The sequence below is a fragment of the Coenobita brevimanus genome, chromosome 72 (genome assembly GCF_032717465.1).
Source record: "Coenobita brevimanus isolate Jiangsu-jjx chromosome 72, ASM3271746v2, whole genome shotgun sequence".
NCBI lineage: Eukaryota > Metazoa > Arthropoda > Malacostraca > Decapoda > Coenobitidae > Coenobita > Coenobita brevimanus.
The window spans coordinates 1,728,280-1,756,172 of record NC_137025.1 but is presented as its reverse complement, the minus strand read 5'-3'; the positions used below and the strand labels follow the sequence as shown (position 1 = coordinate 1,756,172).

The window sequence follows — 27,893 nt, the reverse complement described above, 5'->3', positions numbered from 1 at the left end:
TCAATTAATTTTATCATTATTATCATCCTAAAGCTCTTTTTTCCACCATGATAATGATGAGATCATTCAATTATCTGCACCATGATCTTCACACCCTTACTTCCCACATAAAATGGGTGGATGTATGAGATTTTATTAATAAAATCCCAACTGAGGCATCTCCATTACAAAAATAAGGTGATACAAATTTAAAAACTCAATCTAAGCTGCTACGACCATTAAACATCAATATTCCTGGCTGGATGATTTGCGTCCCCCGTCCTCTACCTTACGCCGCTTACCCTCATACTTCTTCTTGTTCACGAAGCTCTCAATCCGCTGCAGTGACCCAATTAGCTTGGGGTCGGAGTCATGGACCTAAAAGGGTGGTAATACAGTCAAATTTTTATGTACACTGAAATATAAAAAGTGTTAGTGTGCAATTCATACAATACAATTTCACCTCTCCTACTTTTCATTTATTAACTAGACAACAGAATACTGAAAAGTAAAATAAATAAATAAATAAATTCTGTATATAAAAACAAAAAATTTCCTTTATGCCCCTCACTGCTTTAGGTCCCCCCTAAGTTGAATATACAGTGATCCCTCTATTATCTGGACATCCACTACTCAGACAATCCATTATCTGGATGCTGTGATCTGGCTGTTCAATACCATTATTTGTACATTTTTCCATTTTATCCAGACAAAATGCATGCGTCCAGGTGGAAATTATTCCCAAGCAAACATTTTCGCACCTGGCCAGGTATGAATAGCCCAGTGGCACCGCCCTGTCTGGCTGGTTAGTTCGCCCAACATCTGCTAGAGAACCCCTTGGTCATTCTCAGTCCCCGCGCGGCGACAATGTAGTGAACAGCCCTCTCTAACAGTTGTTATGGCGGTGCAATGGTGGCTTTTGTGGTTGTTTCCTACCGGCCTCAGACCTTGCTATTCCTTGCATACATCTTCCTAGGGTGTGTGATGATGGCCCCTCCACTGGGGAAAAGGAAGAGGGTAGTGCTGACTCTGGTGAAGCAGGAGATCCCAGGTAAGAACGATGCGAATGGTCGAATTGTGAGTGCTGACGTTGATTTTATTCTAGCTTATCGTACTGTACCATGATTTTATTCCATCTTACCATCATTTAAGTCTATTTTACCATTATGTTTTGTGTGCCCACTGCATTTTTCTTGTGTGGCTGTTTTTTTTTTTAGTTTTTATGTTGCTGCAGGGTATGGCCTGCAGTGGTGACTGCTTGTCTGTGATTGATAGGTCTGCTTGACCATGGTAGCTGCTTGACTATGGTTTATATATAGGTCTGCTTGACCAGACAGAGTAGTGTTAAACAACAGGAACAAGTGTTGTATGATGTACCATAGTGGCCTTTTACGCTGGCTTTCAAAGTTAGGTCATGTATGAAGAGGGGCATTACCCAGACGGAGCCATTACCCGGACATGCCTTTGGCTCTATTATGTCAGATAATCGAGGGATTACTGGTATCACCTGGAGGTACGGGGAAAAATAAACATCACTGTGATGGTGGGGTTAAGAAGTGATGAAAGAAGACAGGGAGGGGTGGAATGGGTGGCAGAAGAGAAAAACAGGAATGGACAGGGAGGGGGAGAGGAGGAATAAATAGGGGAAGGGGGCAATGGATGGATAATGAACATAGAGGGAGAGATAATAAGCCTACCAGTCTGGTCTCACCTGTAAAAATCTCTTGACATCATTTATTTTCTCCTGCGTCTCTCTGGTGGAGGGCACAGACAGCTGCCGTTTGAAGGACGAACGTGCATGTTCATCTGCGCTTCCATTCTCTGGCCCCGTAAACGACCCTAGGCCAGGGTAGCTTCGTGTGCTGCGGCTCAGATGTCCCCCAGTCAACCCTGCACCTTCCTCAGAGCTTACTGGTGATCTGGACTCCCCACTACCAAACACTGACTCACTGCTGGCACTCTTGGGGGACAATCCTCCTACGTGCAAGGACAGCTGACTGTTTGTGAGTGTGTTAGAATTGTAATTGGAGTATCCTTTGTTAGCATTAGGATCTCCTGGGGTGTTGTTTACACTTGAATCGCCCCCCAAGGAAATATTTTCATTGTGGTCTCTGGGAACGTGATCCACTATGTCGTAACATTCATCTGGGCTGGCTGGGCTTTCTGGGGGACTCAGAGGAGTCAGCCTGATGGTGAAAGAGAGAGAGAAAAGAAAAATCATCATCTTCATCATAACCATCCCTAACATCATTACAATAATGGCCAACATCATTATCACCATCAATATGCTGGGGGTGTAAGTCAAAAGACAAGGGTCTCTATAATATAAAACCTGTTATAATTTAACTGCTGAAGAAGCAGAATGTTCAGAAGAAGTACAGAAAGTAATTCTACCATGTTACCTATGCTCTTGTGTCTGTCTGGTGGACTGGGCCGATATGTTCTCTTCACTCTCACTGAAGCTACGGTTCCAAGCAGCCTGGTAGTTTGTGTGGAGGTTACTGGAGCTAGGGAGGGAGATGCGGCGCTGGTTCACGGGGATCAAACTCCTAATTCTGGGATGGACAAGGGCGGCCTCCGAGTGCATGCCAGACAAGAGGTCCTCCATACTGCCCTCCCTTGACCCCCCACTGGCCCCACTGAGGTTCCTGCGCCGTGCCTCCCTGGATGTGCTACGGGCCCGCACGCGCTGCCGAAACTTGGGTGAGAGGCGCACCTGAGGGGGACACTTGGCACCCTCCTCATCCAGCACACGCGACAGACTTGAGAGATTCAGTGAACCCCTATGGTAAATCAAAAACTTTGGTTGTTATCTTTAACATTTTCACTGCCATATATTCACCTGGTCCTAGATACTTTATTCAGGCTAGTGGCATGACTCTTTTAACTGCCACAGCTTTAATTACATATTTTATTCAGGCTAACATTATACAACTTAAGCAGAGAAATTCTAGTAATTAAAAGACTAAACACTACCTCAATCACCCCTTTTGCTGCTGCATTACAGGTATCCCTTAGGTGCTCTATCCAAGCTAACACCATTCAAAGTTTAGAGAAATTCTAAGGCAGCAGTCATATTTTCAGATGGTATTTAGTAACCCTGTCACTGCCATATATTCATCTAAGTATTTTATTCTGAATGGCGTGATAAAACTTTGAGTAGCCTGACATGATACAACCATGAATAGCTGAGCGAAATTCTACAAGTAAAAGGATTCAAACTTAGATTACTCGTCTCCCTATTTTAAGAGTATGAAATCATCAGATAAGTTTGCTCTGCTCATATAAAACCTTGCAGTCAATGGTATGATGATTCCATTCTTTTTAGATTTTTGCTACAGATGATTTTAACCTATGAGAGACCCCTCATTATACAGGCAACAATGAAGATTCTGTCAAGCTCCTAAAGTATGAAAAGCCTCTCCTGAGCTGAATAGAAGTGTCACACCAGTTCACCAGCACACTGTCTTCACCGCTCCACTACAATGATGTATATTTAATTCATTCTTGGTACTTCCACATGACTGCTGAGCTTTGAAAAGGCCTCTCATATTGAAGAGGCTTGTGAAGGCTGTATCTAAACCATCCAGTTAGAAAAGTCTCTCCAAGGGTGAATTAAATCATCTGGAGACAGCAAAAATAAACTACAAAATATGTCACTGAACAAAAGCAGTTATGAAGAATGTGTTATGAGAAAATTTCAACTAAAAGGACGTCATAACAAACCCTGAATCACAAAATATACCTCACACTAATCAAAACTTTTATGCAATTTTTTGGTACTGTGCCCCTCCTGTGGTTCAGACTTTTCTCGTACTGCCAACAGTTCCTTGTACAGTAATGCTTATATATTCCTATGCTACTTGTTGACTCTGACTCTAGGTGTAGCTGTTAAACACAGTGATGCTTTTTTTTAACCAGTGGGAAATATAAAGATGGATCCCTTAAATCTATTTTTTTTTTCTTTCTTTCTTTTTTTGTTACTGCCAGATAATTTTACTTGGCTTTGAAGAAACTTTTCAAACTGGAAGAGATATACAGTGCATTGCTTTGATTAAATCCTTCAGAATCAGACCTCCTTTCCAAAATGAATTAAAACTGTCTTGTGGCAGTACGAATATACCAGTAACAGAAAGAGTCATCACTGTACTGAAGGGGTTAAGAGGATATTATGATGATGATGATGATGATGATACAGAACCAGCCCCTCATACACTAGTGTAATGATGCATAATAGGCCATAAGAAATGATTATCATGAGACAGACCAATCAGATACAGGTCATCCTCACTGGAAGTACAGAGCAAGGGTCGGGGAACTTTAGTGGGTATTACCCCAAAATTCATTTGAGTAAAATGAAATACCCCCATCTGGAAAAACAAGAAAAAAGGTCCCATCTGTGTACACATCTGTCAACAGTACAGCAGCTAAGCAACAAATATCATGACACATGATACATGGTTTTACATCTTGTTCACTAAAATTTACATCATTTATGTGAAAAGTCAGTAATACAGAGTATGCACTCCCCTCAAAATTTTTAGATTTTTGAGGTAACTGACCCCTGTTCCCCAACCTATAGTCTAGAGAAAGTGTGCTTCAAAACGGTACTTCATGTGAAACAACTTTAACCCATGGAGTGTGAGCCAAAACACTAGCCTTTGACACTTGTATTTCACATTCCTAAATACAAAGAAACAAACACACACACATACAGAGTAGCAGGCCTCTTGCCACTGTCACCCAGCAGTGTCTCAGTTTCACTCTTGATACCATTCGGGTGGTGCAAGTCATCACTGTCTGATGCCATCACACCCAAATCACTTTTGCATTCTTCCACACTCTGCCCCCCCAAACAGTCACACTCTCTTGCATCCCAGTCAAATCATCATTACACTTTGCATGCATACCTATCCCTGCAGTGATACAAAACCTGTTACAAAGTGTTCATTTTTGGTCATTTTCTCTGTGCTGGGGCAGGGTCTGAGGACAAGTAAATGAACACTCCACAGGTTATGTAAGACATGCTTTTGTTTCATGATTGAGGAGTTAATATTCCAAAAAAGAAATGCAAAAATTAAATACATAAATAAACAAATCAATAAATCAAATAAAAAAATAATTTGTGACTTCAATTTTTTTTTTATAACCAATGAGCAACTTTAAGGTAAATAACAGGAGTTCCTCATTAACAACAGACCGTAATACTCTCAGGCTCATGTGACTCTCTTGCAGCTGCCTAAATATTTCTGACGTCAGTTGGAGCACTATAATTAACCAGTCACAACCATGCGAGGGTTAGTGATGACACTATTACCACACTCAGGCTCACAGCACCCACTCTCATCTGAATAAATTACTGTATGTAATGTTAACTGGAAGAGAATACTAGAGTTGTGCCAGCCATGAAGTGTTAGGTCTTTTGGTACAGTTTGCATTTGGGTGTTTCATTTAGGTTAACTCCAGAAGATATTATTTAACTGAAAAACTTTAAACAGTCAAAGGCATAATGAACTAACTTGAGTATCTCCTTGGTTACTATCAGTACACTTGGGAATTATATTCAGACTAACATCAGACAGTTGTTCAGTTCAGAGAAATAATAACAATCAGAGAGTTGCATAAAGGCTACAGCTGGATTGGTTTCACGTGACAGAATTGAGCAACTCACACAACTTGAATACAGGTACTTAGTCGTGGTTGCCTGAAGTTAAATAAGCCTTAGCCATTATGACTCTCCTTATTTACTTGTCAAACCAGCCCATCAGTCTGCTTACACAAAAGCATTAAATCAGCTGAAAGTGGTTAAGGATCTTCATCAGGTTGGACCAAATGCACCATAACCGCAGCAACTGAGGCAGGCAGCAATGAAACATGCAAGTTAGACAGTTTGTGAAGCTTTATTGAGTTATTTGTCCAGATCCCCCACAGGTTATATTAAGCTAGCCTAGATTATGTTATTCAGCTAAATCATATGTTAAGTTAGGGTTAAGTTAGGCAAAATCACATGCAAAGCTTAAATAGTACTGATTTGACTACAACATAACTGGTTGTCCTAGCTTGGTTTGATTGTAGGGCACATAAGGGCAAAGCATAGTAAGACAAGGAAGGAAAGAAAAGAGAAGAGATGAAGGGAAAAAATGGAAGAAGAAAAGTGATGGATGGGAAGAGAAGGGAAAGGAAGGGCAAAGAGGCATTAATTTAGGTTAGGTTGGACAGCTGAAAGGGTAAAGGTGAACATGGTAGGGTATGGTACAGCATGGTAGGGTAGGGTAGAATACAGGATGGCAGGGCTGGGTAGGGGTAGGGTAAAATAAGACAGGACAGGAATGAGAAGGGCTGGGTCAGTTAGTGCATATGAGAGACAGCAACACAGTAAGAAAGAAACCCACCACCACAGAACAAGAAAGGCAAAGCAAAGGAAACAACAAACAACTAGGGATGAAGAAAAGCTAACACAAAGGGGACTAAACACATGCCAAATAATCCAAACAGTCCCACACACCCAACCAACCATCCTTCTCCTAGTTTCCACCTGTGTCAATCAACAACTCAAGTTCTTTTTTACAACAATGATTAATATTACTGATGGGATTGCCTGGGCTGGCTATGAGATATCTTGGATTGCAACCTTCCACTGAGTGCCACAAATGAGATACGTCCACTGAGATTATTCCCAAAGTTAGCGTTCTTTCATTTCAGGCACCCTGTACCACTAAGTACTGGGTATTTAATTGTAACTTACATTTCATCAAATTTACACATGTATACATTAACCCCTTGCATGTGGGTAGACATATTTTATCTTTTTGCTACTACCAGACAATTTTATTTAGTTCAGGGGAGACTTTTCAAACTTGATGGGTTAGATATGACCTAAAATAAAAACCCTTTCATTACTTGTCTTGCATAAAATCACTGAATAAAAGTGTCAAGTGGTAGCAGAATAAAACACACAACAGACCACCAAACTGAGGGTGCTAATTACTAAGTCTGAGTAAATGAAGCCCTTTAAGCTCATCAACCTGGATGATGACTCTTAAAATTTTACTTTTGCCAAAACCATATGATGGTATTCAGCTTAGGATAGGCTTTCTAATCCGGAGGTATCAGATACAGCCTTAATGAACCCCTTCTGTATGAGAGGCCTTTCCTAGAGTGAATAAACCTGTCTGGCAGTAGTGGGAATAAACAAAAATGCTCATCATCAAGACTGAAAAGGCTGAGTACAAAGGCATTATGTCTTTTGCCCTATCCGATAGTTAACAATGACTATTAAAATACATTTCATTCATTTATTCATTTCATACCTTACAAATTTACCTGAAAATTTATGAAGTTCTGGTGTTACTTCTTAGTATAACAAAACGTGGTCATGAATCTAGTTTGCCAAAAAATTACCAAAATATATATAGTATATTAATTATGTAAAGTTGTTAGCTTTACTAATTACATTAACTTATCAGCTTTACTAAGTATGTAAAGTTGTTAGTTTAGAGCTGTCTAAGTTGCATAAAAAATTACTTAACAATATTTGTTTTAATAATAGAGATTATTTTTTTTTTTTATAGCTTATAATCCCTCAATCTTGATACAGAAGCATGTATAGCATTTAAAGCAGCCTCACTTAAAATACTGATCTGCCTGTACACCCATCCTTAATATTATATGAGTGATGCATGAATGCGTATATGTACGAATCAGTCACTACTAATTATAATGTACTGGAATATGAAGTGTATCAGATCACTGTCACTTTGAACTCAAGAACATAAACAAAGCCAAATCAGGTACATCAATACTAAGGCTCAATCCATTCCCACATCAAATACAACAATTTTGAAGCCCAATTATGAAACCTTCATCACATGAAGAAGCCCAATTATGAAACCATTACCAAATCAAGTACAACAATTTTGATGAAACCATTACCAAATAAAGCACAACAAATTTGAAGCCCAGTATGAAACCATTACCAAATCATGGACAACAAATTTGAAGCCCAACTATGAAACCATTACCAAATCAAGCACAACAAATTTGAAGCCCAAGTATGAAACCATTACAGAATCAAGCGCAACAAATTTGAAACCATTATTAAATTAGGTACAAGGATTCTGAAACACAAACAAGAAACCATTATCAATTCAGGAACAACAATTCTGAATCCCAAGTATGTATCCAATCAAATCAGATAAAACCAATTTTGGAACCCAAGTATGTAACAAAAACCAAATCTAACACAAATTATCTACACTTTTCCCTAATGGTCAGGCACCACACTCACACTAGCTTACAAACATGTTATGAGGAATGTCCCTGCTTATGAGAAAAACATCAAACACCTAAATTCATGCATTGTGAACTATATTATTTGGGGCCAGACTTTCTACACAGTTCATGAATATCTTATGAGGAATGTTCATCCATCATCCAATCCTACGTTGCCCCATGAGGAGCGCAGAAGCCCGGGGCTAGGCAATTTAGTCCTGACATTTAAGATGAGTGACCAGCCTCACTCATCCCTGAGTGGCATTACATGAGCAATAACCCCAACCGCCCCTTGGATAAAAACCTTCACAGGCTCAATCCAACTGGAGCGCTGTAATTACCCACTAAACCACCAGGTGCCATAATTTGGTTATATGGTTACCACCCAGCATACTAAATGGTTTCCTGGTGTACAGGAAACCATTAGGCTTGTCGCTCAGTGTAGAGTCACCCATAGGCAGAAGGAAAAGGAAAGAATGAAGTAAAGAAAGACAGAAGAAGAAGGAAGGAATGGAAGGAGGAGAGGAAAGGGCAGACACCCGAGTGCAGCACTACATCGAGTGATTGGATGGTGAGCGCCCCCACCTACCATACAGGAATGTTCATACTTACAAGAAAATCATACACCACCATACAGGAATGTTCATACTTACAAGAAAATCATACACCACCATACAGGAATGTTCATATTTACATGAAAATCATACACCATCATCAAAGGGAAGTATTACTACAGGAGTGGCAGAGTGGCATGGAGCTAAGAGCCTTCTGGCCTTCCACAACTCCCAAGAGGGATACTCAACCACATTTACAGTCAAAGTCTAAGCTGATATTACTACACATACATATCGCTTCTACAAAACTACAATCTATTCCATGGTGTAGGCTAGACTTATCAGCCATGAAAGGCAGCTGACCTAGGGTAAGAAAATGTAAAAAAGTACCTGACAGATGCAGGGCCATGAGGGCTGTATTATGGGACACTGCCATATCTACAGGAGTGCTGCAGCTTGCATATGAAAAGCCTTAGGGTGTACTGACTGGATGGAGCGCTTCCAGAGAAGCTCCTGCATCTAAAAACTGAATTAAAATTCATGGCCCTAAGTGAAGATTCGCAACAGTAAGGGCATACAGTCAATACAAAAAGCTTGTTCATGGTAGATTTGTGGTGCTGGAGGTACAACGCATCAAGTACTGCTGTTATTGCAATCAATGGGTGGAAAACGGCATGAATGGCCAAGGTCTTATGAAAAGTAAACGTAGGAAGTGTCAGAGTGCTTCCTAAACCCTCGTTAATATGGCCCTTAGTCTATGAATATCTAATGTGAAATGTATGAGAATGTTCACCCCTTCACTGTACGGTTTCTCCTCTGCAAAAAAACACACTTTCTAAATTTCAGAGCTACTAATCTACAAACTCATTTCCCATATCCAAGCATGCATGCAAGTACACACGCTAGTGCAGGGACACAGTAAAGACAATCACCCCACAAAAAAACATCAAGACGCCTCCCAAGCTCAATGAGGAAACTTGTACTCTTCTTGAAAGACACAGAACAACCAATTACGTCACTATGAAACACCATCATCATAATCATAATCACCACTATCATCATAACTGGGAGTATGAGAGATTTATGAACTCCCTAAAACTCTGCCACTATCATCTCCCAAAAATACTACACTTCTATGACTACTACATCATCCAAACACTACCTGGCAGTTTTTGACGTAGTACATGAAAGACTCGATACTGTATTGATAACAGCTCTGAAAGACTTGCAGGCAGCATAAACTTTTCATTCAAATGCTGAAACATTCAGTAAATATATAAGCTTGGAAAGACACAGTACCAGCTTTTGAATGCTACATGAGATGACGGCAAAAACAGCTCTGAAAGACTTACATCCCAGCTTTTCATTTTAGCTTTTTAAATCCAGGTAATGTCTCTTTCAGTTTAATCTTAGTGCTCCCGGATAATTGTATTCAATTTAGGAATGACTTTTCATGTGTTACTGTTGTTGTTGTGGTCCCAGGCATGAACCTCATTGACTGCAGGCTGATGCTGCCCTTCTCCTGCAGTCCACTATCCATATTTCTGGGGTTATGGAAGAAGTTGGGAGTTTTTTGTACAATCAAGCAGCAGAGTTGCCTAGTTATACAGGTACCACCACCTGAAGGCATCCTTCTCCAGCACCCATGAATGCATTTATTAAGGCAATGTCTAACTTCTCCAGTTCAAAATGTCTACACTGGATTGAAGAAAATTATCAGGAGACGACAAGAATAAAATGAAAAATACATCACCAAGCTCAATGGATTAACGGTGAAAGACTTATTGCTGCTGCCTCACTCGTACTACCTGCTACACTAACATCATCTTGTGTGAGACTCTTAAGTAACCTTTTCTTACACCACTGTGGATTGTAGTCTTATGAACGAGTGTATAAAGTGTACAAAATCTACCAATACTTTTGCTGAAAGACATTATAATTCCCAACAGGCTTCATCACTTACGCAAAACTAACCAGAATGCCAACAGTGTCTAGGTTATGCAGTCACTTTCAAATTTCGTATGCCAGTCTAAGATGCTGACATATTCATAATTCACTTCCAGTTTCATAATACCTACACAGGGTTCAACAAATTCCTGTTGGGTTTACAAAAATTACCTACAATTAAATGGCTGAAACAAACTGAGAGGCAGTTATTACAAGGTGTCTACCTTTTCCTCACCCTGCCCTTGGGTGGGAAAGAAGATCTGGATGATCATGATGATGTTTACCCTTAAAAACAACTTCAAGTTATACTCTTTCCTATGGTGGGAAAAAAAAAAAAAAAAAAAAGCACCTCAATATGTCATGCTGTTTACAGATATTTTTGTGAACCCAGCAGGACTCTGACAACTCATTATGCTCTAAGATGTCTATAAAATTCAAAATCTCATTCACATACACCTCCAGTGCTAAAGTATTCCTCCAATACACAACAGAATACACTAATTTCATCTTTAAGCCTGTAGTTCTGTAATTTCAACCAACAACTCCCCCTCAGCTTAAACACTCTTTACCTGCCATTTCAAAATCAAAATGCTGATATACTGACACCTATGTTTCACTTAAAGTTGCTCATGATTCATTATGACACTACTTAGAAGTCACAAATAATGTTTTTGAGCTTACAACCCATCAACCAAGAGTCAAAAGAATATACATCGCTCAAAACTTGTTTCACATTTCATGCCGATATACTTCTGAGATGTCAAGTGAGAAATGACTGTATCACAACTGATGACTTTACCATAACTGATACTGGTTGGGAATTTTTCTTCCATTTACCCGCACTCAGAATACATAATCTCTTACCCTCCATATAGCTGATCCACTGTGCAAGCATGGAAGGAGAAATCGTGGGTTTAGTACAACACAATCACAGACAGGTAAACATATTGTAATTAAACCAATAGGGATGATTAGTGGAACTAGAATCAAAGGAATATCACACAGTAAGATAAAATTATGGACACATAACTGATTAGTAACACAGTAAGTAAATCAGTATGAGATCAAGAGAATAAAGCCCAAGCAACATACTGGATGCACAGGTGTCGACATAAATAATGATCCACTTCAGAATGATAAATGAGACAGTGAGCAATGACATCTGAATCCCAGTGATGCAACCTCTGAGGTCCAACAAAGTTTTCAGAATAGTGCATACCGGTATGGATTTCATAACTGCCTGACTAAGAAGTGGAACAATATTTCTGTCGATCATTGTACACCCATATTCAGCAACAAATGTATCAATCATACATATAAATAATCTAAAAACTTGCATAAATCATCAGGATCAATATTATCTGAGAACTCTTTGAGGTAGGACACTACTCTGTGAGAGCTTATCAGCAAAATCAGAAGCATGTGTAAGAAGAAAATGAAGAATATATATATATATATATATATATATATATATATATATATATATATATATATATATATATATATATATATACACACACACACACACACACACACACACAGTGTGTGTGTGTGTGTGTGTGTGTGTGTGTGTGTGTGTGTGTGTGTGAACATTATCATAACCTGTTCTAAATGTGGGCATGCGTCTGCTTCAGTGTAATGATATTTTTACTTATCCAGTCTTTTTGCTGCCATCAGACAATTTTATCTGGCTGGTAAAGTTGAACTGTCAGACTAAGGAAATTGGAATTAAGCTAAATAAGTATGGCAGTAGTTAGATCATTACACTGAAGGCATTATTTTGGGTCTGGTAAACATTTTTAAGCTGGAGTTTGTCATATTTTACTGACCCTAACTAGACCAACTGACCAAGGCACAGTGTGGGTAATTATAGTTTGATCACTTTAACTTGACCAGGATTTGTCCTTTTGCAGCTTATGTCACTGCTGAATGGTGGAGAAAAGACAAGTTTACAGATTTAATCTTTTCCACAACACTTCTCCAAGACTAGCATTAGGTTCTAGTGTCAATTTTCATTAGTTTTAATCTTACAGTTACAATTCAGCAATCAATATGGACAGATGGCAGTATTAGGCCAAGTTAGAGTAAAATGAGTATTTATAGAGAGGGATGCACAAAATTTTAAATGATGGGATGCAGCCTACATGTCAGCGAGGGGCTCAGGGTTGAAGTAGAAGTGACGATCAAAGGCACGCTGCACAAACTCACACACTTGTTTGTTGCCGTCATCTGTGCAGTTCTCTCGCAGTCGACGTGATACCTGGACAAAGACAAGAGGGTTATGAACAGCAAATCATCATCACTATGTTGATTCTTTTTCCCACCTAAGAGATGGAGAAGGTGAAAACATCCATCCAAAATTCAATCTAGTACTACCCTAACTGGAGCAAAGGGATCCAAAGCTAATTTATTCAGTTCATATAATTAAGGCATGTGATCAGTCACTGACCCCTGAGGGCATTATACCAGCAACAAATCCCAAATGCCCCTTGAAGCAGACTCACGTGAACCACAGCTGGCTGAAGTGCCTCGACCCATTACATCACCATGGCACCTTAAAAACTGCATGATAGCAATGAAGATAGGCTAATACACCACATGGGTATACAGCACAAAGGTCCCCCTTAATCTCCCTACTTAGATTAATGAACTGCTTCATAAATATCCAAGCATGACAGGGGAGGGTAGGTAAAAACACAACTGATAAAACAATTAACTTCCAAGAGCCACATTAACCTACCATCTTCATGAGGGAGTCCAGGTCATGTGTGCACGAATGTTGCATGAAGACACAGCAGATTGCCTCCATCAGCCATGAGCCACGTTCTGGGTGCCGGAATGAGACAAATCCTGTACACAACAAAAGACAAGTTACACTTACACATCAAGTTATACATTTATATCATCTTCATCATGTTAAACTTTATATCATTAGTTCTCTGTCCCTCTCCCCCTCACCTTCCACCGTGGAGTAAACAATGTACATATCAGTGAAAGTTGGGTCGCGATGTACAATGGCCTCCCCATAGTTGGCAGCGTCAGTCTGTATGGCACGCCTACTCCGATTGGACACTGACTGTGGTAAGGGAGCCACACCCACATCTGGACCCGATCCTCTGCAAAGGTAACGGTGCACTGGAGGGAATGAGTTGGTTTGGATTTTGGTTGGTTAAATGTGCGCATTTGCAGCACATGCATGCAGGTGTGTATGTGCACACTGGTTAAGTGCATTCAGGCACTGTGTGAATACGTACCTGTTGCAAGCATGTATATGTATACAGTATACACACAACATCACTTTGATCATGGTTATACAAATGTGTCTCTCTATCCAATCCACCAAAACATGGATGGTGGAATGCAGGAAAACCAGCAACTTCAGTCTGCATTCCACTGCGTTCACATGTAAATGAGCCTGGGGCCATAAGAACAACAAACAACTTTACAGTGAATCATGAGCAACTCTTGGTAAAAAATAAGGATTAATTCATCACAGTTTTGTGAAACAGTTTATAAGTGAAACAAATATCAGTAAGGAACAATACTCAAATCTGCAACCTCATACCAACCTGCAGTACTGGAATATGAATATTTTTGGTTTTCCCTTAAGGCTGGGGCATTCCCTGTTGCTGAACCTCTCAACCACATCATTGACGGAGAGGAAAAGGTTGTCGGAGGTGTAGAAGGAGGCATGGTCTCGGCCATGACTCATTATTACCACCACCACTGAGTCTACTACAGCAAGGTCTTCCATGGCGCAGAATTCTCGAAGTGCCACAATTGTTTCCTGTTGAGGTGCGAGATGGTGTTAGGGAGGAACATCTTCACTTGGTGGACCTGATATGAGTGGGTGGCTTCACTGTCTGGAGATTCAGACCTCTCTCATCTTCCCCCCTATCCCCCAAAAGAGGGATGGTGGACTGCAGAAGGACAGCTTCAGCCTGCTGTCCACCATGTTCACATCAAGAGAAGTCTGGGACCAGAACAACAGCTTTCTATGCAACTGTACACTGCACTGGGGAGTGAAGGAAGACAAGTGACAGAGAATTTACGAAATACCCGGTACATCAGGGCAAAGCACCTAGGAGACACTCGTCACAGTTATATCCTGTCAGGGGATTCCCAGAAGGATGCAAGCTGTCAATGATGATGATAATGATCATCATTTAATGGATTCTTTTTTTTTTTTTTCCTTTTTTTTTTACAGTACCATTAAGACTGAGAGTAGAAGAGGCTAAGTTTTCACATTCATCTATGTCCACCAGCTTAGAGGAAATCTATTGGGAGGGTTTTTAAGAAAATTTGTAACTCAAAGTTAGTTATTTATGCAAGTTTTGTACTATGACATATTGTGCCATCAATAAACAAGAATAGTAGTGAGTGCTTTAAGTGGATCTAATGGCTGTATTTTTCACACATACACCGGTGCTGGCACTTGACTGGCAGGGCAACATCATGCGTCATCCAAACCATACATTTATTAATTTCAAATGATGACTCGTCAGGACTGGCAAAAACCATGATTTAACAATACAACAGAAGGGAATGTCAAGCAAAAGCAATGTCTATCCTAGCAGCAGGTTTCATAAACATGGCCATAACAAATATGGAGCTTACTGATTTTTTTTTTTTTTTTACTTCTAACATACCATACAATTTGAAGACTATGAGAGAGGTATATGCTCTATGGTACAATACTGCATGACTCTAGTTTGTTAAGTCTAGCGCTTTTTGTTTTCAATTCCTTCTGTCCAATGATGTCTTTCTCATTACCGGTACATTCTGACTACAGCCAGGTGATCTCTGTTTGATTATGAGACCCCTGAGATTACAAGAACATCCTCTGTTATTCACCTCGGGAGAAATCCCCTTATCTTCGTCTCATAGAATAAATACCACAACCACAGCCTACTCAAACCAAATAAGCTAATCTAAAAAGTATTTGGTTGTGGTTTAGTTTCCATTCTACACATCTGTATGATACTCACATATTTGGTCATGTTGAGGCGAGGGGTAGTGATCTGGTAACCCATCTGTGAGAAAAGCATCACGAGGTGCTTCACATCCAGCTCTGAGCCTTCACGGGGTGGGTGTGCATTGTCACAGAAGGTATGGTAGTTGGCAAGGAACACCAACCCTCGCGGCATTGTCTGGTTTCGGTACACCTGTGCCATAAGGTCAATTATGATTACAGTAACTTCAATACACAAGTCAGCACTAAATATTCAACAGTTAGTCCTCACTGTCCATCCATGCATCAACCAACTCAGTATTGCCCCAACAGAAGAAGGGCCTGGGGGCTACACAACTCAGCCCTGATATTTAAGGCTAAAGTGGCCAGGTGCTCTCCCCTCAGCAGCCTTACAAGAACAATAACCCCAACCATCCCTCAGAATGAGACCCTTATGAGCCTTAACTTGCTAGACCACTTGGCATCTATTGCACTACTTAAGGACACAGCATGAAGGTCCACTCTTGACCTCCTACAAGCATGAGACAACTGATCCATATACAGGAAAGTAATTAAGTGTAACGGGATGTCCACAAGTTCCCTAATTTAATTTACTGTTTTACTACAGGATTATTCAGGACTCTGATATCCCAGAAAAACTACAATTCTGTAATTACTCTCTCTCCTTCTCCCTACTACTCTTACCTCATTAGTGGGATGATGGCTTCCTCCAATGTGCGTGTATGGGATGACCTTGATTTTGAGAGGCCGGGCTGGGTTGTTATTCTCCGCATCGTCCCCTGCTGGAGGTTGGGGGGCAGGGGCAGGGATGACATGTGGAGAGCGAGGCAGGGATGGCAGGGGCTGGGCAGGGTTGGGCAGGGTGGGGCAGGGCTGGTATGGGGTGCGCCGTAGGTCCAACTCCTCACTGACACCACTAAACAAGAAAAGACTTGTAAGGTTAAAAGCAAGTCTATGTTAAATGTTAATGGAACAATAACAGAAATGATAACCGATGACAGAATGACATAAATCATGACAATGGTGGAGTACCTGATATGATAACAATGATGGCAACATTAATCCACACAGTCCTTTTTATCAGTATGGGTTACATTCCAAAATATCAAAGGCAGGAATGGACCTTTAATAGGCATTTTTTCTGTAAGATACTATGGACTTCATAGAAAAAAAGATAAATAAAACATACTGTATATTAATAATGAGGATTTACTAATACTTTACTGTAATGATAAGATAATAAAAATATGAAGATGACAACAATAAGAGTGATGGTAATGCAGTGACGGCAATAATTATACGGTACTAATGATAATCATGATAATGTGAAAAACATATATAATTATCATAACAATGATGGCAACATTTATATGTGTGCTGCAAGAGAGATTTGACAAAAGAAATGTTACAGAAGTGAAGCAGTAGGATGAGATGGTTTGGACATGTTAAAGGGGTGGAATGAATGACTGGTGGAGGAGGGTCAAACACAGAAATATGGAGGGAAGAATGTGCCAAGGGTTGATGAGGGAAGACATGAGATGAAGTCTTGTATAGAGACCTCTGGGATAGGAGAATGAGGAGCGAAAGAGCTCACGATCACAACACATGGAAATCTGCATTCAGGTTTAAAGGCTTACCGAGGCTACTGTACGCACACTAGCATGGTCTATGGCCTCTACACATATACATGTATCTAAACCTAAGTGTACACATACAGCATCTAACCTGAGCTGTGGGAGGGCCTGGTTGTAGAAATCAGGGTTCAGTTGTGCCACCAGGGAGCCAAGGTCAAACTGTAGGAGGATCTCAAGCAACCTGGTGAAGCTCCCGGGGCCGCACGTCATAAGCTCATCCACCAGCATCCTTACGCGTGTTGTTTTGGTTGTCTCTTGGGTCTGCAGGCACAGAATTATTATTATTACAGTACTGTATTACTATATTATTATCATCATTATTACTGTATTATCATTTTAAGTTGCTCTTGGAGAGGGATGTTTACACATGGTGGCAAAGATATAAGTGAGTGTCCCTGTTGCCTTATCCCCTGAGAGGAGGATGGTGGACTTAAAAAAAAAAAAAAAAATGAAGCGGGGGACTTGAACCTGCGGTAAATCTGGATTATCACTGCATCACATATTTCCTTCCATACTCCCATCCTCTTATTTTCCTTCTTCTCATTTTCACCCTTCCTCTTTTTTTCATTCTATATCTCCTCCCCTTCTTCCCCCTCCCCCTTACTCACAATGAAACAGTTAGTGATGGCCAAGAACAAGACACAACACTCCTGCAGTTCATTTATCAGGTTCATCTTATCTTCCTGCAACTCAAACTCTCTCTTCTCCACTCTCTTTATTCTTCCCTTTAACTCCACCATTATCCTTCCTTCCTTATTTTCATTTCCCCCCCAATTTTTCCCTATCTCCTTTCCTCACCTTTCATTCTTTCTTCCTTTTATCTTTGGTTTCCCTCTCCTCTTTTCTTTCATCCTTTAAATTTCCATTTCTTTTCTTCACCTACCTATTTTCCACACCTTAGTCTCCAATCTCCTTCTTTTACCTCCGTTAATTCATCTTCCCTTTCTTTCCTCGTCTGTCTCCTTCATACCTATCCCTGCCTCTGTATTTCTTTCTTTTGTCTCAATTCCCTTTCTCTCCTTTTCCTTCTTCTCTTTCCTCCTTCCTGCTATTCTTTACTTTTCCCCCTTATTTTCTTCCCTCTTCTCTATCTCATTCCCTCCTTTTCCTTTCCCTCCACCTCTCTTAACCACCTCACTGAGTTCAGGTCCTAATGAGTCTGGGGTTACTACTACTACTAGCTACTTATGTATTTCTATACCACTACTACTATTCCTTCTACTACTATTACTCACAAGGAGATATTTAGCAGTGGCCTCAGAGATGACTCCACTCTGCTGCAGCTCGTATATGATGTCCGAGGTTCTCTCACTGGCTGCCACCTCCCGGGCAAACTCCTCCTTTTTCTGCTGCAGTATCTCACGCTCCCTCGGATCCATTTTGCTGCTACTCTCCTGCGCCAATCACAAACCATGCAAAAAATATATATAATAAATTAATAAATACATTAATACCGGTAAATAAAACAAATATAATGACAATGGTAACAAACTACAGGTAAATAAAAAACTGGGGCTGAATGGTCAGGAGATTGAGTCGGCTTTCAAATATTTATGTAGTGAGATCAGCAATGAAAGAAGTTAGTGGTCGTAGAGCAAGAAAGGGTAGAGAGGGTACACTGAAGACAGTGATAAGAGATAGGAAAATGAGGAAGAAAGTAATCATTCAATGACAGTACCATAATCCCTACTCTAATGGACTGAAGTGAAGCTTGACTGCTGTTGGATGAACAACAGCCAAGAGTGAGAGTGGAAAGAAGTTATGTATGAGAGGCATAAGGAAATGTGGTGTGATAAGTAGACAAATAAGGACGTCAAGGAGCACTGTGGTGTTGATGTGATTTGACAGAAAATGTTGGAAGTACCCTGAGGTCATTGGCCATGTGAAGAGAATGGAAACAGATACTGACTAGGCGAGTGTATGTCAGCGAGGTGGAAAAAGAAAATGATGATGATGAGGGATGGAATGGAGAGCTATAACAGTGACGGACTGATGAGAGTGCTGCCTGATGCTGGAGCATAGATTGGCTAAACAAGAAGGAAATCTGCTTATAGTCAATCCCCTTAGGATTAAGGCATCTACCTACAAACAGATATACTGATACATGAAAAATAAATAAATAAATAAACAGCCACAAGTTGACATTTTCATTTTCTTTTGTTACAGTAACTTAGACTCTGAGCATAAAATAAAAAAAAAACTTTCCTGATGAGGCACAATAATCCTCTCATGCATCAATAGGTTGATGGTGTCACACACACCACCTTAAAACTAATTCTGATCCACCCATGAATCCTGTCAATGTGGTGTGACAAACTGTGAGCAATTACAACTCAGCCTGCATACTGTTGAACGTTTAATCATATTAGATCTGAGATACCCTATCACATTTGTAGGTAATTTGCAACAGAAAAAAAAAAACATTGCAGAGAAGTGCATTAAGCCTACTAAAAATGCTTGAAGATAAAATCATTAAGATTCCCATACTTTCTGAAGCTAAAGTAATACCTATCTTCACTTATCAATTACCTGTCCACCTCAGTGATAAATACTGGTGATAGAATGACGAGACGTAATCTAAAAGTATCAGAAGGTGGCTTTAAAACCATTAAACGACAAGCCAGAACATCATATTAACACTTCCGGGTAAATCAAACAAAAGGACTCTCCAATTATCCTAGCAACCAAAGCGTGCACATACAGGCTTATCCCACAACTAGCCTTATTTTTGCGCGCATCACAGTATTCCCTCAACATTAAACACTCTCAGAGGCAAGTGCCAAGACACAAACTCAAATACGTTACCTGATTATCATGAAGGAAGACTGGTGACCATTATATTAAAAGAAACTCTGAGGAGGAACCACGCTCTCAGCCTCTTGAAAGGAGTGTTGTTGTTGTTTTCCTAAAGCAGCTGACTAAGAAAGAGAACGTACTCCAAGGAAGAAATTGTCGTACATGGTTCTTTGTGTTTGCTTAGGCTGTCGCACTTTTGTCTAATGATTGACCCCTTTGTCCATTGTTTTCTTTGTGTTTGAGCCATGATCCCCAGGAAAAATGGTCGTGCACCTTTTTTGTATCCTGTACTGTGTACTTTTTGAGCATCTTTTTTTTTTTTTTTTCCTGACAGCTTTTATGTTCAGAGAGTTGATTTTGTTGTTCATGTTTATCGAATTTTCTGTTGCATTATTAAAATCGAGAGCATGAAAGTCAGTGAAGTCTCCCTTCCCTCTCTTTTTTTTACAGTCTTTTGTGGAAAACCTGTAGTTGTGACCAGACTGCATCCAACACAGCAGGTATTCATCAATGAGGCAACAAACCAAATACACTTTTCTTTCATCATGACTTTAGTTAAAAAAAAAAAAAAGTGATGATGGAGATGTCTTCCTCTGTCTGTATTTTCTATTGCCTATGACTTCCAGTCTCTCAAACGCTGCTTGTCAGTCAAGGCATCTCGAAACGAACGGATTATGAATTTGACTTTTTTTTTCTTCATGGAGGGAACGATTTTGCTTACTCCTGGCCTTTGGTTCCTTCGTTCTTGGAAAAAAAAGAAAAAAAAAAAAAAGAAGCCATGAAGCGAAGAGCAGCGATGATTTTCTCCGTATAACTTTGACCTTTGAACTTGTGAAGGGTTATTCACCCATTATTCCATGTCACAGGGTCACTCCAGCATCCATGTTACCACAATTGCCTCCTTAAATGTTACATGAGATACCCACTTTACCTACATACCAACACACAAAGGTAAATGAACAAAGTCGATCAAGTGGACACTAGCTACTGGTACCACGATTCCAACCTTGGAGCTCTTTGTATGACACTTTTGTAACCACTTCGTCCACTACTGGCTTCATGTAATCACCCGTACTGTATGTTGTTCGTATCATTATATCTTCATGGTTTGTACTCAGTTAACATCATCTTTTCCTGCGTGGGGAAACGTGCCACGCTGTTGACTCGACGCAAGACTACTAAATAAGTCAGCACAAATACTTGCTTCATATACAACAAAGAGGTTACAACATGGTACTAATGCAACAATTTCCATATGAAGCTGCTGTTATTTAATTCAACATCCATGTATAATGAAATACGAGATGTACCAAGGGGAGACCACATAGAGGCGCGACAAGAGACCGCAGATACCAGTCACCAAGGGACGACCCCAGGACTCCGGGCCGAGGCCTCCCCAGACCAAGGCCCATAAAACCAATGGGCCTTGCCCCAGACAAGCCGGAAAGCCGTCCTCTAACAGAGGTAGGCGCAAGGCAGCGCGCCTACTCGACCTATTCGGCCCCAGCCCCGAGGGCCGACGCACCTAAGGAGGCCCCTCCAGTGAAAGGCCCCCCTCTACACCGCCCAGCAGCCCTCACCCGACGATCCGGCGCACGATAGTGGTCCCGCGCCCCTTCAGAAAGCGCACACCTGACGGGACCCCTCCCACGCCTGGGCGCCACTTGCAGTTACCCTGTCAGCCCTAGTCTCAAACTCCCAAAGTGTGTAATCTATCACATTGTATTGTGCCAAGTCACTGCACTCTTTATGTGTAATATACGTGTAAGACTGGTTAGCCTGTGTTTTGAGCCCTGTTCCTCTGGCTGTATGCTCTGGACCCGGTCTTGGAAAGAACCCAATATTAGACCTCGTACTCAGAGAGCAAGAAGTTGATCTCTGAGCCCGTGCATACCATATAAACCATGATCTAAAATATGATGTTCAATTTAAACAAGATTTTGAACCATGGATTATAGTAAATATAAATAAATAAATGAATAAATAAATAAAATTTAAGCTCTATTAATTTGCCTATCTCGCGGGAGGCTGTATCACCACCAGGGTCACACATACTGATAAGAGAGATAGTAGTCGGAAGTCATGGATGGTTATAGTTGGTTTGTTTTCATCCAACGGAACTTGGCCAATCCTTTAACTTATATACTAAGTAGTTATGAGATAGGAATGAATCTCCTTGGTTGCTAGCCAAATCGACCTTCCAGTCCGACTACAACTGGCCATCAGCTGAACTGAAGGGAGTTCGGGATCTTGTCGAGTTAGAGCAAAGGCTCTTTGGTCAGTATACTGTATAAAAATTCCACTGGGGAAAATTTACGTGGGATGTAAAATTGTAGATGGTTATAATAATAATAATAATAATAATAATAATAAGACTTGATAGGCAAGGTTTCCCATAATAAAACTTGAGACTGTACCCTGTGATAATGGCCAATGTAATCAGACTAAAGGAGCATACTGACTATACTCATTTTATTCTAACTTGGCCTAAAATTACCATCTCTCAGTCTTGAATGCAACCTGTAGCTACGATATTATGCTAATCTTGAAGTGCCGTGGAAAGACTGTAGAAACGTAATAGTCTCTCTCTCTCTCTCTCTCTCTCTCCACTCAGCTACGTGAAAAAAGCTGCAAAAGAATGAAAATCTGGGCCAAGAAGGTAAACAGGGTGGGGTATCTAAGGAAAGCCATTACTACCTGAAGCTCATCGATTTTCAAGCAGCCATGATTTGTTATTCAAGTTGGGAGTAGACCAGTTCCGTCAGATGAAACCAAATAGACTATAAGCACAATAAATAAATAGAGTGCTATGGAAGAATGCAAAGCAGCCGTGTTTTCTTATTTTTCCACTGAGCTCTAGGGGAAAAAAATACGGAACAAGGACGAAAATTAAGCTAAAGTGACGAACCACAGCATTACACAGACTTGATTAAATAGGTAGGTACAGCTACATTAATTCAATATTAGATTAGATTAGATTAGAACATGAAAATTATGCTAACGGACGAACCATAGTATTAGACAGGCTAGATTATATAGGTTAGGTATCGCACAGCTACATTAATTGATGATTAGATTAGATAAGGTTAGGTTTTGCAAGGTTGGGATGTTATTTTGAGCTTGTCTGTCCGGGATTTCTACACAGGAAATAATAGATATACTTGGGGCATCTACACAAGAAATTATATATCGAAGGTTACTCTGCTTGTGCGATTTGGTTTGGTTTAGTTTGGTTTGATTTGGTTAAGTCTGTTCGTCTAACTATAATAATGTTAGGTTAATTTAGGTTAGGTCAAGTCTAGCCAGGTTTGGATCAAAATAGGTTACGTTTGGTTGAGTTGGTTTAGGTTATATGTGGTTTTGTTTTGGCGCGGTTGGTTAGACTTCATTAGTGTGGTTATTAGGTTGAATTTGTGTAATTCACCGGGTCGGTCAGGATCACTTGATGGTCGTGATCGTCAGCTTTTTACCCTCCCAGAAGGGAGCTGAAAGCTCATATAGTCCGATCTAAGGGCAAGGCTGTGGCCTTCACACACGCACACACCCGTCCCCTTGCTCAAGGGGGACAGTAACCACCCACTTCGTCGGTGAAACTTTTCGCAACCTGAGCGAGGCGCGAACTCCCGTCCACCAGTTGGCAAGCGAGAACGTTACCACTGCACCAGCGAGCGGTGTGTGTGTGTGTGTGTGTGTGTGTGTGTGTGTGTGTGTGTGTGAGAGAGAGAGAGAGAGAGAGAGAGAGAGAGAGAGAGAGAGAGAATTGGAGGTCATTTCGAAGGCTGCTCCACTTTGTTTATATTAGGCGGACCCGGGATTTCCTCGCCTCTCTTTCCAGTCACCGCCACATCACCTTCATTTGGGTTTATGTATATTTCCTTCAGCCAGACGATTTTATTTAACTTAGAAAGACCTCTCTTACGTAAAGGGCGAGGAACTCTTTTCTAACTCCAATGACATTCTTTTAGTTTTTGTCATTTCCAGATTTTCCGGACTTTTCCAGCTTTGTTTAGATGTAGCCTTCATGAACCCCTTTACAGCTACAGGTGGTGCTGAAGAGGGGTGCCTTCATGTGGTGGCACTGATATAACTGGGTGGTGTAGCTGCCTAAACTCTCTCCTTCCTTATCCTCCTGAAGAGGATTGTGAGCTGCAGGTGGGGGGCGGCTTCAACCTGCAGTCCACTGGGTTCACGTTTAGATGAGCTTGGCGTTGGAACTACTACTACTACTATTTCTATTATTATTATTATTATTACTATTATTATCATTATTATTACAACTACTACCATTACTATTACTGTACGACTACTACTGCTGCTGCTACTCCTACTACTACTACTATTACTACTACTACTACTACTACTACTACAGCTAGACGTCTTCCAAGGCTAAATGAAATGGCTTCACATTGAACGGTTTTGATCATTATTTACCTCAGGAAGATTTTGTTCATCTTCTATACGATACAGGTTGATATTAAGCCTCTTTTGGTTCTGCAGTTCGTTCACCTTAAATTTGTCTTTGGAGGAGATTTTGTTCTTCTGGATAGATTTTCGTTCTTTTGCACGCCGGGAAGTAGGATTGGTGTGAGCAGATCGATGGTGTCTCACCGGCGTACAGTTATCTAACAAAATTCCGTTCATCTTCCTTTCCATCAGTAGCGCATAACATTATTTTACATTTCAAAATTAAATGTCATTCAACAGTAACTGTGATACTTGCAACTTGACCCAAACTACAGTCCGTTTAATCTCGTCTGGCAAAGATCTCGAACGTCTTTCAGCTCAGTTAGTGGCCAGATGAAGTCAGATTCGAGGATAAATTTGACTAGTAACCAAGGAGACTCATTCCTACCTGATAATTAAGGCTCCTCAAATTTCACGTAACCCTAAGTATCCAGGTTATGGGAGTGGCCCAGTTCCCTCAGATGAAAACAAACCGACTATAGTATGATGTTACGGGTCAGGAGAAGGAACGGAAATTTTGCAGGGGGATTGTACTTTAACTAAGAATTTTAGTTGGGTAATAAAGGACATGGATTGTTTACTGGAGACTTACCGTATTGTTTAAGTTGGGTGCCTCTGTAGTCCCTTCCATTTCTCATGTGCGCGTCAGCTTGCAGAGCGACACTTACAAACTCGACAAAATAATCCAACGCCAGTAACAAAATCAATCAATCAGTCTATGTCGCTATCCAACTTGCCGGGGAGTCCTTTGAACGCTATCAGAACTCTCATAAAAAACTACATATTATTATTTATATGCTGTATACCGCGGAGTGAACCACACCGAGTTTCGTTCAATACTAAAAGAGCGGATATGGTAGGTCCCTAGTCATGGCTGTGAGATACTCGCTGGTATCACGGTTATCTGTTTGCTTTGCGGATATGACTCACTGCCAGAGTTAGATACCCGCCCCTGTGTGCGCCCATCGCTAGGGGGGTATGGTTATATCACTGGGTTAATTTGCAATAGTTTGAGCGTGACCTACATTATTAAGGATGTTGAAATGTAAGAATTGTTGTAGCCCTGTGTGTACTGTAACTAAATAAGCCGTATCGTCGTTGACATAATACTTCGCAGGACCTTTCCCTTTGCAGTCTATTATGTTTATTAACTTACAACTTTTCATATCCTGTGTTACTGATGCCTAAGCTAATCCTATAGTGAAGGTGGGTGCAGACGCCACGAGGCACTTTACCGCTGTGTTCATCTCCATACCTTAAGCCTTTGAGCTTGTGACGGGTTATTCAATCATAATCCTGGGATACAGGGCCACTGCATCATACAGGTTACCAGAGTTACCTTCCCTAGATGTTACCCTAGGTACTCATTATACTTACCAACCCATGAAGGGTGGAGGGACTCCTAAGTCAAGGGAAAATTAAGGTATGACACGTGATATATATCGCTGAGGAATAGGTGTTAGGAAGCTTCCCCTCAGCTTGTTTCAGCACACTTGTCTAAGCATCAATAGACTCGAACGGAGATAAGACATGGCTACCGCATTTTGAATGCCTTTGTTGCTCGTTAAGCGGTTGTAAAAATTTGACACACAGGGCACTGAATAAAGTTGGTGTGGAGCACTTTGATTTCCTAATAATGCCTGGGGATAAACAAATACAAATTACGAAAGCTAACAGCGATTACAACAGCTGCCTGGGTGAGGGACACAACAATGGCGGACGTTATACAGTCTGTAAGTAATGTGTTGGATACAGACGCCTTCACGTGGTGGCACATGTGTAAATAGGTGACTCTGCTGCCTGGATATACGAAGGTCCATTAGTTCTCTCTCTCTCTCTCTCTCTCTCTCTCTCTCTCTCTCGACGACTTAGCCCCGTATTCTCGTCAGCTAATGAAGCTCCTGAACACATTTTCCTAAGCGACTTATTTTGCTTAATACATGCTGTCCTCCGCGTTACATAAATCATTATAACATCGCCATACTCTGCATAGATAATGTGAAAAAGGATATCAACCAACCGTATCCAAAAATAAATCGCCAAGGAAGAGGTGCTGGGAGATTTTTTAACTGACGAGAATGCGGACCAAGTTTGTGTGTGTGTGTGTGTGTGTGTGTGTGTGTGTGTGTGTGTGTGTGTGTGTGTGTTATCTTTACAACCGTTTTCAGTATGTAAAAGACATAAATTACGGACAGGAGAATATTAAGATCTAATGTGCAAAATAAATCGCTAAGGTTCATTTTCGTCCATAGCGCTACATCGTGACTAGCATCATATTCTACTGCTAATCTATTGTTACAAGTGAGCATTTGAGGCAATTTTAGGCCGTGTGAAAAGCTTAACACTTCTTTCCTAGCGATTTACTTTCCATTTTTACGATCCCTCCATTATCTCTTGTAAGTGTATCTGTTTAATTTGCAGGGTGGACCGCAAATACGAAGCTCTCCACCTGCCGGCAGTTTGTTGCGGGGACGGCTCTTTTTGCTGGTGTGGGCGTGGGTGAGGCACTGGGAGGAAGGAAGAAATATTATGATGTAGATTAAACACTGATAACGTTGACTGAGCCGTTATAAGGACTCTGCTTTCCAAATACAGGCCTTGTACTATATAGACGGTAGCCTTCGTATCAACCATTATTAGTTATTTATTTCCCTAATTATCATTCCTTCATAATTGTCCTTTCGCAGCTTATTTCACGTAGCTCAGTGACAAAGGTAACGCTATGGTTTTAAATCCTTTCCGTATCAAATCTTCATGATTAGCATTATATTCTGGTATTGTTCTATTGTTACAGCTCTGCGTTCAAGATGGCGTGATGGCAGATTTTGCTCAAGATAGAGTAAAAACTGTGCATTTGGCCTAGATTTCGTGACGCCATTTTTTCGGCGATTTATTTTCCACGTCAAAATCTACTAACCTTCTTGTATGTCACTGGTGGAAACTGTCCATATTAATTAGCCATGGGGAATCAAAGCTCTAAGTTGCAAAAATCCTGTTGAGGGAGAGAGAGAGAGAGAGAGAGAGAGAGAGGGGGGGGGGAGTTTTATTCATCACTCCAGCATAACATGAGGCAGAACACGTACCACCAGCTACTATACCTATGAATATTACACACCGTTATGTATTCAGTAAGGCTGGCGCAATTCCTCTACAAACTATTGCCAATTCTTTGCATTGCTATCGTGCCTGTTTATCACTCCCTATCGTCTTTCCCAACGCGATCATTAGTGTTATCAGCCGTGCAGATGAGAGAGAGAGAGAGAGAGAGAGAGAGAG

At 40.7% G+C, this 27,893-nt stretch overlaps 1 protein-coding gene across 1 annotated transcript; it reads right to left on the bottom strand.

Moving 5' to 3' along the window:
- Nucleotides 1-225: 225 nt before the first annotated feature.
- On the bottom strand, nucleotides 226-25,343 carry LOC145407221 (uncharacterized). Its single transcript, XM_080278256.1, has 12 exons — nucleotides 25,210-25,343; nucleotides 18,593-18,751; nucleotides 17,449-17,618; nucleotides 16,408-16,639; nucleotides 15,740-15,916; nucleotides 14,321-14,538; nucleotides 13,710-13,867; nucleotides 13,492-13,601; nucleotides 12,896-13,011; nucleotides 2,382-2,762; nucleotides 1,691-2,165; nucleotides 226-357 (listed from the first exon to the last, which is right to left on the bottom strand). Exons 1-12 carry the CDS (start codon nucleotides 25,246-25,248, stop codon nucleotides 226-228), a joined length of 2,367 nt encoding a protein of 788 aa, XP_080134382.1. The 5' UTR covers nucleotides 25,249-25,343.
- Nucleotides 25,344-27,893: the final 2,550 nt, after the last annotated feature.